Here is a 16495-nt window from a genome sequence, read left to right as displayed (position 1 = left end):
TAGCAATGTTGACTCTGAGAAATAGAGAGGCGCTGGAGGTAGATGCGAGATGAGGAAGATTAATGGAAGTTAGTCTGAGTAGGTTTTGTGAATATAGAGTGTAGTGGAACTAGGAGATATGCCGTTGAGTAGAAGAGATGATAGGGATATGATGGAGAGTTGAGATGGTTCTGATCAGAGTGAAGTGAGAAGTAGAAGGGAAAGGAAGAGATAGTATGAGAAGTATATGGTGAGGGTGAAGCTGAGAAGAAGCAATAATGGGTACTGGGATTCCTTTGGCTGGATGCCCCTGGGGAGTTCAGAATGGATGACACTCTGCTCTCATCACCTGATCGCCTAATCCATTAGTGGTTGGTCTCACTGATTTTATCCCTGTTGTTGCTGGGATGAGGCGATTTCTTCCTGATTGGTGTTCCCAAATGAGTCTTTTGAGCTTTCATGTGTCATATAGATACCAACTATCATTGGTTAAATATCATCTGTCTCTCTTCCAGGCGTTTATTAACTGGACACAAGCCAAGCTGACATTGAGTTTTTTCAAACAATCGTTCCTGAAACAGATTTTAACAGAGGGTGAGCATTATCCTATTTACTTAATGTAATTTCCGGAATATCAGTTTGATTAAGCTACTGACAACATGCTTTCTTGCAGCTCTCCTTTCTAACAGATGTTTGGCCTAAACTGTTAGTGTATGGATACATTGGAGCTCTGACAATGCAGTTATGGCAGCATGAACTTTATGTATTTTGGAGATTGTAAACATGAACAGATAAGGCTATATCCTTATGTAATGCTGTTGTGGGCTCTTAGATTGTATACACCTGGTAACAGCAAATACCAGTCCTTGTCTAAGCCTATGTTCAACTATTTTATTTGATCTACTTCGGTCTCTTTCCAAAGAGGCAGGTGTTGCTATACTATACTAACATGAGCAGGCCTATTTCATCACAAACCTAATCATACTGCATTTGCCACGTTTAATAATACATCAATAGGTTCAACATCTAATTTATCACTTATTTTACTAAAATGTAGAACTTTCATGTCAAAGCTTCAAAGAAACGCAGTTGACAAGTCTATATGTATTCTCCATTTCTGCTAATAGTAGAGTTGGGTATCCTACTGTCCTCAGAGCAAGCACTACTTTAGAAGGGATGTCATTCAAGCTTACAGAGATCTACCAGGAACAGTCACACACAAACCTATGTTCTCTTATTTCCAGCCGCCTGCTATGCATCCACCGTCTTCTATGAATTATTTATTGTTATACCTTAATAAAAATAAATTACCTCCTGAATCTCGTCAAGGGCATACCTATCAAATAAGATTGAGGGGGCCCAAAATATCAGTGTGTACATAACCTTCTGTAGGAGCCTTAACCCAGAAGACCTTCCATATCAGTATTGCAAGACCAAGCATTAGCTTGCAATCGAACAGTGGAATTAAATTGTTTACTTTTGGCTGAAAGTTGGTCAAGGAAACTTTGCCTAAGTATTCCTTTGTGTATATAGGCTTTCGATTGTTGTAAGGATGCATTCTAATTTGGCTCTGTCACAAATTACCCAGAAACTCCCCAGGATCAATAGATATTGCCAGAATGAAGTCTGGACTTTTCTTTGGATGTTTTCACTGCATTGATGCAAACGAAGGGATTCTTCTTACTAGTCCCTCAAACTCCTGTCGGATCCCTTCACCCTATCCCAGGCATCCCTGCCACCCCAGGTACATGTGGAATACTAGAGATTGGTAACCCCCTACTCTCTAATCTAGCCTCTCTATCCAGGAAGACCTAAAGACCAAGGCCTTTTCAAACTCACTCACTCTGTGCCTTTCAAGGGTTCCAACTCTATGCTCCCACAGTGAATGGTATAAAAGGTTTTCAAGATGATGCCAGAGTTACCTCAGTCATTCTCATGTCTCCTTCTCGCTCCCTCTCCTTTCTCTGATCTTACAACCTCTTATTCTCTCAATCACTCTGTTAGGAAGAATTCTCATAAATGTACTAATTTCCTTCACCTTAGAGACCCTCAGACAACTTTGCTGGATTTTGAGGACTTGATTTCTTTACCTGGAGAGAGTGTGAGCCTTTTTTCCCACTCTCTCATGTACTTGGAATGTGTTTTACTCTGGTGTTTTCTTTGGTTAAGGAGTTTTAGACAACTCCTTAGGCATCATCCTTTCATGGATGTCACACAGCACCCTCAGTGAAGTGGCACAGGGAAACCTATCCAGGCTTTCCCAAGGTTTAAATACCTTCTCTGGGATAAACTACTGTTTCCCAGAGAAAGCAAAGTGAAATTGACTTTACTAAGTCTTTCCAAATTCCGAGACCCAGCACACCCTATCTTGCTATAGAGTGCTCGAGGGGTTACCTAGTATCCCCTGTGTCTAGATACTCATGTAGCAGTCAAATGCTACCCTTCCCTCTCGAAATGGCTGGTGGTAGTGGTTTTACAACGAGCTACCATGATTTTTCCCAACCGCGAACACTGGTAGCGTTAAATCACAGAAGCCATGTTTTTCAAGATGGCGTCTGAGCCCCCTTTCTTTAAACAGGTCTCGGTCTTCTTGTTTCCCCATTTCTTTTTGAAAGGTCCTTCTAGAGTTTGTCTTTGCGCGCCAAACCAGGTTTGGTCCCTTTGTTCCATTGCCTTTGGCGGGCTTCAGGACTGAAAACCACCTCTGGCGCCTGATATTCTGGGTGGGCAGGAAGTGAGGGAGGTGCCTGAAATTCCTGTGCTTGGTCTCCTAGGAGACCCAAATGCACTCTGGCGTGATTGGCTGGCTGACTGTCCGGCAAGGACAGCCACCCTGCTGGGTGAGTGGCAGCTTGGCTGGAATGAATGGGAGGAAACTCAATAAAAGGCGAGTCTCTTGTCTTGGAAGTCAGAGTCGACCACTGGAACGAAAGAACCGAAGACGAGCTTGAAGAGGACGGCTGCTGCAACTGCTGGACCGTTGGTTTGCCCAATGAAGCCCTGCTGCAGGTCCGAATCGCCAAGTTCATCTCGACAGAGAAGCCCTGCAAGGACGACTTCTCCCTTTGAGTTGGTGGGACCAATCAACTCGACCCGTAAGCCACCTGGATACCATTCTAGGAGCTGGTTGGATTTTCCTCTGAGTGCTGCAGGAAACCGAATAACCAGGGAGAGGGACACCAGTTTGTGTTCTTGACTACAGCTACCGGAATTGAAGATTTGCCAGTTTCCAGCTTTACGACCAGTGCAGTGCAGGAGTCCCCTGACGTTCTCCCTCTTGTCCCACGACTGAGGCTCAGGAACAGCAAGAACTGCAGGAACTGCCAAGAGCAGAAGTCTTCAGCTGCATCTTTTTCTTCATTATAAGGTAGTGTGAAAACCCGACTGAGCGAACTTACCTCTCACTGTGAAAGTGCTTGGAACTTTTGCAACTTGCAGGCCTAGTCAGTTAGTGACCCAACATATGAATCTTTCTATTACAAACTACTTCTGAGAACTTTGGCAAAGACTTTTCCGTTTAACTACCAGAACCGCTTTATCCTATACAAGACTTTAGCCCATTGACTTTGGCCTAACCTATTGCATTGAATTGGCTCCTCTGGCAAACTCTTTTTGCACTGTCTAAGAGTAAGAGTAACTGTAATATACTTTTTATTAACCAATGCCTTTTTGCTCCTACTCAAAGTACTCTGAATGACATTTTGCTCCTCCTTCAAAGTAGTTTAAATGCCTCAGACCCGTACCGTGTAAAGTACTGAAGTATAATTTTGTGTGATATAGATTGCCTCCTTCTAGTGAATGTTTTATAACTGACTGAAAAAATGTATAAGAGTTTTACCAACCTTGAGTGTAAGAGACTATTTGAATACTTGTGATTGCTGACCTCGGTGCACCATCATTACAGCTCACATTCCCCTCTTGAGATAAGCCTGGCTGCTCAGCAACACTACCAAAACTGTGTAGTACAGACTTATACCAAAGGTTGGGTTTTCTTACACCTGTAGTCCTAGTTGTGTGTAGTGGTCCCAAAGGGTACTGCATTCAAACTGTGCCTAACACACTCCTACTCCCTCTCACCCGCCTTCTGTCCCACCCCATTTCTGCACACTGCATTCTGCTCTGTCTCTGCTTGCTTAGAGCGGGGATTATTTGGAGCTCAAATGCTTGGGCTTTGCGGGCTTGGGCTTTGCTGTAAGGTGTACTGCTGCTGGTTTAACTGGAGTATGACAGTTGCAGGAGAATGTTCATGGTATTTGAGTTTGTGGGTTCATTTCACCATGTGTTTGTCACCAAAAGGCATGATGGTACTTGGGGGTCATTCAGCAATAAACAAAAATAACTCTGCCCGGAATCAAGGGTGTACAGCATTGTTTGATTGACAGTGCTACCAATGTCAGGGACCGGGGCCCACCCAACTCCTCATCCCGCCGCTGGGGTAGGACTGGCTCTGCCATATGGCCTGGTAGGCCTTCTACCACAGGCTTTGATCTCTGTACTCCCCCTGATGGGGTCCAGCCCCTGACCCTACCACAGCTCTCCTTTTCCTTCCAGTTGTGCACGCATCCAAACGTACTGTACGCACCCTATTGTGCAGTTTTAGGTTTTGGCCCATTTAAACGCCAACTTGTGGTTAAAAACAACTCTACAGTGAATAGAGAGAAGTGAAATTGTGGTGGGAAGCAGGCCTTATCCTTTATCACAGTCCTTCCCCTTCATTAAAATCCTCTTGTGTCCTAACCATCTCTGCTCTGGAATCTCGCAATCATTTAACCGTTTGTTGATGTCCAATCTTAAACTGTCATTTAGAACTTTGGCAGTGTAGGGGAATGTCCAGATAATAAGTTAATTTATCCTTCCAATCACAATTAACCCATTGGAAGAAATGACCTTTAACGAGAAGAATAGTTGGAAAAATGTTGATCACTACAATATGGAATGACACAAATTGGAATACCTGTATTACATGTTTGTTAATTGAGGCTTCATATCCCATTTGTGGTTAGGTCACCAACTTTTATTATTAACAGATGGGCGGGTAGATGTGAAGTGCTCGAACAGATGACCCAGTTTGTAAGACTTCTGTTTGTAGAACCGCATGACGCATTATTCAACATTTCATTAAGGTCCTTAATCATCCCATAGTAGCAATCCACCAAGGCATCTACAACTTTTGGCTCTTCAGATGTTTTTGAATAGAAATCTATCATGCTTAGCGATCTTATTCAATGCTGAGGATTCATGGAAGTCCTCATCCAAAACATCTAGAGAGCCGTAGGTCGCAGACCTCTGCTGAAGAGCATTCAATTGCTAGTTAGCAGATAATCCTTTTTTCCCATTTGGGATGCAGTCACTATAAAATCCTGATAATATGAATGTTGGTAGTGCCAACTCACTGAAAGGCAAATAAATGCCTTTATTTCACAAAAGTCTTTTTATATTGAGGGTTTATGTGAATTTTACATTGTGGTGTTCTACCTTACTATTTTTTATTTAATGTTTACATTAATATTCCTCCAATACTGATGATTAATGAGCCTTATTTTCCGCTCCTTGGCACATTACAGCCTCATTAACTTGGCAATCTATGCTGTTTTGCTGCCTTGTTTCTTTGTCCTTTTCCCTTCTTATGACCTTCCCCATATACATTAGTTTCATTTTAGTGTTACTCTGCATCGTTTATTTACATTTTCTTAATTGTAATTTTGTTGAGTTTTGTATGTAACTGAGTGAATTTTCACTAAAATCTAGTTTCTTTGAATTTGTTTTTCATTGAGATGTTTCATTTAGATGTATTTGATTGAAATAAATTGGCTGGGATGGTAGAATATTGCTTGTATTCTCTTTACTAGAGCCTAAAGAACGGATTGTAAAATGTTGGCAAGCATAACCTTTCATAGGGTGCATACCGAAATGCTACGATTTTAGTCAAACACATATGATGAATAGGCTGAGTAGGTGCTTTAGCCACTTCTCACTGTCTCTTGGGCATCCAGTGTCCTTTAAACCCTAACCTAGTGCCCCTTATGGACCCTCCTCATAGCTCCTTGTACCCGTGCCTCAACACTACTTGTGCCTCTCTTCCCATTGTCCATTCCATTGGGTCCCTGCCATAGAGCTTCTTTTGACCCTCCAGCCACTCACTATGCCTCCTTGCCACAAACCACAATGCGTCTTTCCCCCCTAGTGCACATTGCACCCTGCTGTGCTCCCGGCCCCTCATGTCCCTTGTGCCTCTCCCTTGTGTTGCTTTGCACACTCACCATGTACAGGTGCATCAGAGTATTTCTTCTGCTCCACTTCTTGCTCTCCCTTTGAATGCCAGTGCGCCTTCCATGTCCCCTCTAGCACTTGTTCATGCCCCAGGACCTCTTTGTAAAGTCTTGATGCCCCTTCTTTCATACATGAGCCTGTTTGCGCTCCCCACATGATCCTTGTTTCCTCCTTGCTCCCAGCATTGTATGCCCCTTAGTGTGCTTTCCACTTCTAGCACGCCTTTGCTCCCCTGTGTGTCCCAGTGGTCCTTGCACCTTATTGCCCCTTTTGCCCTTGGGGATCATTAAGCCTTTTAAGCATTGCACATCCTAGGCCATGTGCACCCGCCCAGGGACCCTCGAACCCCTAAAGGCCGTTGTTTGCCCCAGGTATCCCCCCCCCCCCACTGTGTTCTTTAAAGGTGCTCTTTCTGTCCTCATACAAAAAATAAATCGGGGTTGTCCCTTAAGGAATAAAGTGGATTGGGACTATTATAGGAAATATCTATTGTTAAGACAAAGGTATCCACTATGCTCAAATGAAAAATAAAAATGTTTTCCTTTTTTGTAAAGAATGAAGTTCAACCAATTTAGTGTGGTTGTGCAACCTAAACCAAGGTAATCACAGATGTTCTAAGCCACAGTATTTATGTTCTGAAAACATTCCTTGTTTATCAGGATAATTTATTATGCGTTTTCAAGACAATTAAATAAAAAGGAGGGGGAAAAGACATGTGTAAAACATGGAAATGCAGTCTGAAATGATCAGAGAGTTGAAAAATCAAACAGGTTTAACAAATAAACATTCAATACAAATAAATCAGTATGTGTTATGAATACAGAAGAATATACGGTGACAGAGCAAATAAGGAAAAGATCCCCTCAGTGAGAAGGAAGCTATGGCGGCCCAAAATCCAGTATACAGGTGCCGCTATGTAGATGAATAAATGAATGCTGGTCTGCCGACGTGTTGGTGTCTAATAGGGCTGGAGACTCCTGGCAATGGCACAACAATGTTCGTGCTTAAGCAATTGTCGTTTGAGCACAAGTTTGAAATAGGACTTTAAATTAAGTTCCAGATTAGAGTCTTCCAGTTAAGAAAAAAGGTTTTTAGACATCCATCTCACGTTTCGGATCTGCCCCCTGCTGGGCAATTAGGTTTATTATCGAGCCTTACTCAGGGCGAAAACATGAAGAAAAGGGAAGCCAAACCTGTCCCTGTATGAAGGCAGACAAAAAAAGGAATGGGGGGAAGGTGTGTCATAAAACCAGTTTTATTTTCAGGAATGTTTTCAGCTTTAGTGGCATTAGTCTAAATTTAAGCACAAGTTTACTTATTAGTTTTTGCAACAAAACACAATTTTTTTGTAAACCCAGTGGGAATATGGTCCTTACCCTTAATCTGGGAGTGGACTGTAATGGGAAACCCACTTGGGCTGGGATTGTGGTCTTCCACAGATTAGAAGGATGCAGCGTGGAACATGCAGTCCCCAGGGCACAGCCACTCGCTATTTTGTGTGCACTTGCTGCAACAGGGAAGAGGAAATAAGGAAAGGGGCAAACAAACAAATGTAACTTTCTCTATGAAGTGTCATGTATGGTCGATTTACCGTACTGTGAGCGATAAATGAATTAGAGACCACACACCTCTTATGGATGAGAGTCGTGGCTGTTACTTGGTGTGTGCGGCGTTGGATTCAGATGTGCTTGCAGTGGTCCTCAGACTAGAGGAAGCCAAGACAGAAATAAAGAAAGACATGGAGATAGTAAATGTAACGTTCTCTTGACGTTACTTGAAAAGAAGCTAATGCAGATATCTAGCATTAGAAAGGTGGTGGAGGAAGAAAGTGCCTCACATGCCTACAGTGAGGACGGTTTATAGAAATGTCCCGTTAGAGCTGAGACGCCTGTGTTGTGTCCAGGGGTGCGCGCTGGGCAGACTGTCTCTGCTTGCCGAACGCTGAGTCAAAGCTGACGAGCAGAACACGCCGTCACTGCCGCGGCGGGTGTGACTCGTCATCGAGGAGCTTGATTGGCTGTCCCAGGGGTGGGGGACCCTTCCTAATTGGTTGCGTGTTGAAACAATGTGATTGGTGCACTTAACCTGTCAGTTTTGTCAAGGCTGAGGGGGTGTGTCCCTTCGGCATTGGAGCTCAAACGGCATCCATGGAAACCGTGTATTGGTACATCGAGTGCACATGCCCAGAATGAAGCGGGTGGAAAGTCCTCAGTTACATAAACACTGGCTGGTATCAACAACGCATATATGTGAATGCCGTGATATTAATTGAATTGTTAACGCCAGCCAGGGCGTTTGTTGAACAATAGTAAAGGACCAATGAGGGCATTATAACGTATGACTCAGTCACATGAGTCCAAAATGGACAGCTGAATTAGATCAGGCACGATTTTGGTCGCGCTCCTGTCTTTTGAAGAGTAGGATTTCCGAGTCCTTGTTGGTGTCAGAGCGGTACTAGAAAAGGGTCAGTTTATGAGTAAGTTGAACTGCTCAAAAATGTCAGCTGGCCCTAGCCGTGGAAATTGCTAGAAATGTGCCCACTTTTTGTACTTTAAATTAGAGGTACACATTCTTCATTTAAACCATTTTCATGACTGGAAAGTCTATGGATCCATCTTGCTTCTTTTTGCTGGAGGCTGTGTGGTATATTGGCAGATCCTTTGACTACATCCAGGATCCACCATTTGATGTCATTAGGAGTGTGATGTTTTTCTAAAAAGTGGTTCACAAGCGGTGCTGATGTGTTTTTGTATCTGATGCGGGAGCGGTGCTCAGAGATTCTGGTGTTCACCGATCTGCTTGTCTGGCATACATACCTGAGGCCACAAGGGCATTCAATGCAGTAAATTGCTTGTTTTGCAATTAGTCATGGAATTTAAGTGCCAAGTCTTGGTTCCAATGTTAAAATTTTTTATTTTGCACGTGAACTGGCATACTGAGCATGAGCCGCACGGAAAGTTTCCAGTGGTCGTTCTGAGGTCCCAAAGGCCAGTTCTGGGGGTTTTTTAAATTTTGAATGTACCAGAGTGTCACATATGTTTTTTGCTCTTTTAAAAGCAAAGCGTGGCGTTGGGGAGTTGGGCAAGCTCAGTTTTACAATCGGCCAGTATTTGTGGATTAATTTCTTAATCTGAAAGGTGTGAGGGCCATGTGTGATCACACAGGTTATTTTGTCGGAGTCAGGGTGTTCTCGAGTAATGTCATTGGATAACAAAGTGTCTCTGTCTTTGAATCTAGCTCTTTTCCTAGAATTTGAGATGAGTTTTTTTGGGGTAGCCTCTGTCTACTAAACGGTTTGTAAGATCCTCAGACTGTTGGTAAAAATCTGTAAGGTTGGTACAGTTCCTCCTGATTCTGAGGAACTGACCATAGGGTAAATTTGCACGCAGATGGCGTGGATGATTACTTGAAAAATGCAGAAGAGTGTTGCGTGCAGAAGTCTTCCGGTACACACTGCATTTGAGGATACCATCTTCGTGCTTGATTTTGAGATCAAGGAAACAGATTTCTTGATTGCTTTTTCCATGGTAAACTGGATGTTGTTGTCAACATTGTTTAGCCAGTTTAGGAAAAGATTGAGTTCAGGTTCAAGGCCGTTCCAAATGAAAACGATGTCATCGATGTATCGTTTCCAGTACGAAATCAAAAGTTGATAGGGATTTATTTCGCATAAAATGTGGTTTGACTCAAAGTTGGACATAAAGAGTATTGCAAGGCTAGGGGCAAATGTGGCGCCCATTGCAGTTCCTTTAGTCTGCATATAGAATTGTCCATCAAATTCAAAGACGTTTTTACATAGAGCTAAAGTCATAAGTTCCAGAACGAAATTGTGAGGTACCCTGCTTTGTTGATCATGTTGGGTAAGTATTTGGTGAATACATTTGATGGCCTGATCTTGGGGAATATTTATGTACAATGATTTAATATCCATTGTCACAAGTATTTGTGACGAGGGTCAAAGGGCAGTTTTTCAAAAATTTGGATGGTGTGAATGGTGTCTCGTAAGTAAGCTCTTTCTGTCCTGACATGCCCCACACTTGTATCCTCTGTGCCCTTTCCCCTTGGCTTCTTGTCTGCTTGTGACTCACCATCCCAACAAGAACCAACACTTTCATTTAGCCCGATCTATTGTTTTTGCCAATGTTATTTTTTGTACAAAACTATACACTTAACATTGTTTATGCAATTTCGTCTCAATTTTGTTTACAGGTGAACGATATGTTATGACATTTTTAAATGTCCTAAATTTTGGAGACCAAGGTAAGCATTCAGGTATTACTTTTCTATGACCAAGGATGGGGATTTTATTTACAATGAATGTTTTGTGTTGGGATGTACTTTCATGGCCCGTCGGCTGAATAAAGTTATTTTGATTGATTGAATGCATGTTTAATACACAGACGGTTATATTTATTTAATTATTGTTTGCTTGTTAGGCGCTTATACAGGAAATACAATTAGTTTTTAAAGCGGCCACAGGGCAGGAGGGAGGGGACAGGACATAGGGTAGAAGTCCAGTTAAAAACAGAAAATACAATTAAGTACACAAAATACAGAGGGGGAAGGGACGGACGAGCCTACTATGCCTTGTGAGCATTCAGAACGTGCAAGAGCAGGAAGGAAGAGGGCAGTGGGGTAGGTGCTGAGGTGTCCGTGCTTGAGGGTGAGCCACAGATGAAATGCAGGGTATAGTAAGTCCTATGTACCAGGAGCCGCGTTGGGTGGAAAGTGCGAACCACCAGTGTGGAAGTTGAGCCGAGGCCAGAGCTGAAGAAGACAGATGCTGGGGAGATTGGGTGTGAATGATCAGGGGCACTATGGATGCATAAGGGTCCCATACACCAATCCCAGCAACTGTGTGAATTAGCAGGGGAAGGAGGAGGAAAAGAGGAGAGTCTTGAGGTGTTTTCGTAGCTTCAGAAGGTCCTGCTCAAGACACAGCTGGAGGGGGAGGCTGTTCTAGTGGAGGAACCAGCTGAGGAAAGCGAAGATACTTCTGCTCTCTGTTTAGCCAAACACTTTACACATAGAGGGTTGATGCCAGAGGAGTGTAGAGGTCTAGAAAGAGAGTATTTGGTAAAAGACAGTTGCTGGTAGAGTGGTCCCCAGGCCCAGACAGCCATGTGGATGATGCAGATGGATTTGAATTTAATCTGTGCAGCAACCGGGAGCCAGTGGAGGCTTTTTAGGGCAGGAGAGATGGGGCTCCTGGGCTTAAGGCCAAGTATAAGTCCTGCTCTATTTTAGATTAGCTGAAGGGGTTGCAGAGTGGAAGAAGGTATATTGAGGAGGAGGCTGTTGCAATAGTGAAGCCTAGAGAGAACCAGGGCTCGGGAAGCATTGAGCTTCTGGGGGAAAGTGAGAAATGGGAGAATTCCTTTGAGAAGGAAGAGTTGCAAGTGGGACTTCATGGCAATGTCCTGTGTATGAGGGAGGAAGGATAAAGGGGAGTCAAAGATGACTCCAAGGTTTCAGGTTTCAGAAGAAGGAGGAGGGGGAGAGTCCAGGGAGGTATGAGAAACCTGAAAGTGTCTCTCTAGCTAGTCCCTGGGGATCTGTCATCCTGGTGGCCAGGACACGACCATCGCTTATTGGATCCAGTTCTTGGGGGTGTACCAATGAGGGAGGATCACCTGGATGGGGGGGTCCTCCGGGATTGGGACACGGATGGGTGAGACGTGGTATCCCCCTTCCTTTGACACCTTTTCTCCATCCTCTCACGTAGGACATTCAAAACCACTCCCCCCCCCCCTTTCCAACACAAACACTTTTGCACAACACAAAGGACAACGGACTAACACGAGAGCTGTTTACCTGACATGTCCCAATACAAGGGTCAGGCAAAGCCAGGCAATTGATCAGAATCGCTCACACCTGTCAGCCCTTTCCCTTCCCCATAGGGATAAAAGGTGGATCCCGAGAGCACAGGACGAGCACGGAAGACAGCACGACGAGACGGCTAATCCAGTGCAGTGTTCAAGAGAAGGAGAAAAGGCTGCAGGAATCGAGAGGGTGGCAAAGAGAGAAGTTACCTTGCCCTTTTCGTCCCATATCCGTGGAAACTTCGTGGAAGAGAGCCTAAGACCGCGAACAATAGCACAAGTGTCTTGCAGCAGATGTCAACGGTACACTGGGCAAGTCTACGCTGAAAAGTAGGTGCGAGGGAAGCTTCCACGTCCGTGGTACTGGCCTTGACTCTGGAGAAGAGAGAGGCCAATGTTACGCTCACCTGGTTCCCACAGGGGCGTCGATCGGACCCGGACAGCTGCGGTCTCCACCAACGTGATGTGTAGTGAAGAGATGACAGTCTGGACTGGCCCGCCTAATCTTGTCTGCTGGACTCGTAGAAGTATTCTCCTTATGTTTTTAAATGATGAGCTCTCCATCCTGCATGGCATGCAGGGGCGCGTAGATACCAGTTACTTCACTGGTTTGAAGGTACTGGAGGAGTTCCGGAGGAATATTGACTCCAGTGTCTATAAAGTTCAAAGAATTCAATATGTCCGATGTTCACTCTTGTTCCATTCCCTCGTTAGGTTACAGCTGGGTCCAAAAGAATATTGCCTGGAGGCAGCTGATGGCGTTCAGGTAAGAGTGTATTACCAAACACTGTCCGGTAAAAGTTGCATGAGTTTAACTTGCTGTTTTCTCTCCCTTTATAGGTGCGGCATAGAAAGATGCGGCAAATTAAAGGATAATACCTCTGGTGGTAAAGCAGGTAAGCCTATGGTGGCAAAGAGATTGTCTTTGTCGGTTTTCTTGGCTCACCTTGTTATTCCTTTTGTTTTCCTCCCAGGTGCTGGATTTCGACGAAGGAAATGATGGAGGCAGCGCCGAGTTGAAAGATGCGGTGGACTGGTGAGTATAACGCGGCGCTGCTGCTGGCGAAGCAACGCGTGCTGAAATAATGTCCTTTCCAGGCTCGGAGATGTGCTGAGTCCGGAATCAGGTAAGGAATCAAATAATGTCTGTGATCTAACCTCTTCTCCTTTCTTTTCCTTTTGTCTAGGAGCTCCGGATTCGAGGCGGGCGTGGCAGAAGACTGGATGCTGAATTGCAGACACAGTGAGTGTTACGCTGCTGGATGCAGAATAACACGAAGCATGAGCTGCTGTTCGGGCGTGGTTTAAATAGCCTGCAAATTAGTCCCAGGTAAGAAGTTCCCCAGAACCACACCCGAGTAAAAAATAGTCCCTGTAGTAAAATAGTCCCATCCAGGCCTCACGTTGGCTTGGACTCATTTGCAGCATGGTCTGCATAAGGTAAGTAAACCCCTGGCGCCTAAGGGGCTGTTGGGGTTTTAATGAGTATCTGGATGCCTGCTCCCAGGGCTGATGGACTCGATCCGGATGCCCGGGGGTAGGCATCATGACAGCACTCTTCCCCCCCCCCCAAGGCCCCTCCTAAAGTTGTTGTTCCCCTTGGCCCTGGCTTGTCTGGGAAGTCCCGATGGAATTTTTTCACCAATCTAGGAGCATGAACGTGCCCATGACCTTTCTTGTGGTCCGTAACCCTTCCAGTCGATAAAATAAAAAAGTCTTGATTTAACCATTTTAGAGTCGAGGATGTTTTTTACCTCGAATTCAGGTTCTCCATCTATTAGAATGGGGTCAGGTGATTTGGTTAATCTTGTCCCGGGTTGAACTGGTTTTAGAAGTGAAACATGAAAGACAGGATGAATCCGCATATTAGAGGGTAATTCTAATTTGACGGCCACCGGGTTGATAAAGGCCTTAATGGTGTAAGATCCCAAATATCTAGGATTAAAAGTCTGAGTTCCTTTCAGAGGTATATGTCTTGTAGCCAGCCAAACTTGGTCTCCGATTCGATATGGTGGGGTCTCACGTCTATGTTGATCAGCATTTTTCTTGTATTTCTCTTTTGCTTGTTTCAAATGTTTTGTTGCCTCTTTAAAAGCTTGTGTAATAATAGACTGCAGATGAGTTACTGCCGGCATTTCTAAATGCTGGGGCGAATCGAGTTCTGAGGTTCGGGGATGATGTCCATATATGGTATAAAAGGGGCTTTGTCCGGTTCCTGAATGTACAGAGTTATTGTATGCGTATTCAGAAATCCATAAAATGTCCTTCCAATTACTTTCGGTTTGGTGGAGCATACAACGTAGGTATTGTTCAAGAGTCTGGTTGGTTCTCTCCGTCTGACCATCGGTTTGGGGATGGTGACTGGTTGATAACCTTACGTCGATTTGTGCCAATTGACAACACTGCTGCCAAAATTGCGAAATGAACTGACTACCACGGTCAGAGATCAATACGGAAGGAAATCCATGTATTCGAACAATATTTTCGAGAAATTCCTTGGCCAAGATTGAAGCAGAAGGTAATCCTTTTAAAGGAATAAAGTGAGTCATCTTGGAATAAAGATCCACAATAACTAGAATGGTGTTGAATCCATTACATGGCGGTAGATCTGTAATAAAGTCTAAAGACAAAGTGTGCCATGGTGTCGGTGGAATATCATCTAAAGGTTGTAAAAGACCAGCTGGTTTCTTCTTTTGACTTTTGTTCTGGGCGCAGATGCCACAAGACAGTGCAAATGACTTTAAATCTTTTCGCCAGGTGGGCCACCAGAATTGTCTTTTAATTTTAGCTTCAGTTTTTGCAGTACCTGGGTGCCCTTCCATCAGAGCCTCATGGTAATTGGAGATTACTTGTTGTTGTAGTTCCTTGTGTGGTAGAAATAGACGCCCTTGATAGTAAGGTAGGTCATTGACAACTGAATAATCTGGGCCCTTTTCAACCCATTCCTGCAGGGCTGCTGAATCGAAAAGTTGTTGGATCTTTAAATGAATATCTTCTAAGGTCTGTAGAGTAGTTATACCAAGAATTCTTTGTTCAGGAATTGTAGGCACCAGTTCCGGGTTTGAATATGCTTCTCCCATCCCAATTCGGGCTAAAGCGTCTGCCTTACCATTCTTACAACCTGGTCGATAAGTGATCACAAAATCGAATTCGGCAAGGAATAAGGCCCATCGAAGTTGATGCGATGATTGGGCCTTGGCTGTTTTTAAATACTGCAAGTTCCTGTGATCGGTGATTACAGTAATGGTATGCCTGGCACCGAAAAGATAATGCTGCCAAGCCTTGAAGGCGAATTTGATGGCTAACAACTCTTTATCGGTAACCATATAGTTTAATTCGGAGGCCGAGAATTTTCTGGACCAAAATGCTACTGGATGAAGTTGACCGGTTTCCGGATCCTTCTGGAACAGGACAGCCCCCATGGCTAAACTGGATGCATCGGTTTAAACTATGTATGGGAGCTCGGGGCGTGAATGCTTTAAGACAGGTGCCGACGTGAATTTCAATTTCAGTTCTTGGAAGGCTTTTTCAGCCTCTTCGGTCCACAAGAAGCATTTGTTTTTTCGCAAAAGTGCTGTGATGGGGTGTACGACATATGAGAAGTCAGGAATAAATCTGCGGTAGAAATTAGCAAATCAAAGCATGCTTTGCACCCCTTTAACTGAACTAGGTGATGGCCACTTGAGAATTGCGTCCACCTTTCGAGAGTCCATTCGGACTCGTTTTGGAGTCAGGATAAATCCAAGGAATTCAACTTCTGTAGCATGAAAAACACATTTTTCCAATTTTGCATATAACTTGTGCTGGCGTAGTTTCTCAAGGACTGCACGAACGTGCTTAACATGGTCTGATTCTGAGGAGGAGTACACTAGACTATCGTCTATGTATACGACATCACAGACGTCAATGAGTTCACGAAGGACATCGTTCATAAAATACTGGAAGGCTGCTGGTGCATTGCACAACCCGAAGGGCATCACCTGATATTCGAATAATCCGTACTTGGTGCGAAAAGCGGTCTTCCATTCGTCGCCTTTCTTTACACGTACCAGATGATATGCCCCTCAGAGACCTAATTTAGTGTAGATGCAAGAATCCTTTACTTGGTCTAGTAGTTCGGGGATCAGAGGCAATGGATATCGGTTCTTCACCGTGATCTGGTTTAATGCGTGGTAGTCTATGCACGTTCTGAGGTCACCTTCCTTTTTGGCCACGAAGAATAAAGCTGAAGATGCGGGGGACTTAGATGGACGAATAAAGCCATTAGCAAGGTATTGGTCCAAGTATTGTCGTAGGTGATGGTTTTCGGGTTCCGTAAGGGCGTAGATCCTACTGCATGGAGGTTGTGCACAGGGTATGAGGTCAATTTGACAATCGTATGATCTATGAGGTGGTAAGGTGTTTGCCTGTTCTTTTTGGAAAAC

The 16495-nt window shown here is 44.1% G+C and overlaps 1 protein-coding gene across 3 annotated transcripts in view; it reads left to right on the top strand.

Moving 5' to 3' along the window:
* RFT1 (RFT1 homolog) overlaps positions 1-16495 on the top strand; it is a 416949-nt gene that overhangs the window by 81378 nt on the left and 319076 nt on the right. For all 3 annotated transcript variants that reach the window (XM_069643549.1, XM_069643548.1, XM_069643550.1), the window contains 2 exons: positions 495-573; positions 10459-10509. In XM_069643549.1, the coding sequence (XP_069499650.1) occupies positions 495-573; positions 10459-10509 (130 nt within the window). The remainder of the gene's footprint in view (positions 1-494; positions 574-10458; positions 10510-16495) is intronic.

This window comes from Ambystoma mexicanum, chromosome 2p (genome assembly GCF_040938575.1).
Source record: "Ambystoma mexicanum isolate Mex_15411 chromosome 2p, UKY_AmexF1_1, whole genome shotgun sequence".
NCBI lineage: Eukaryota > Metazoa > Chordata > Amphibia > Caudata > Ambystomatidae > Ambystoma > Ambystoma mexicanum.
This window is presented reverse-complemented; position numbering and strand designations above follow the sequence as displayed.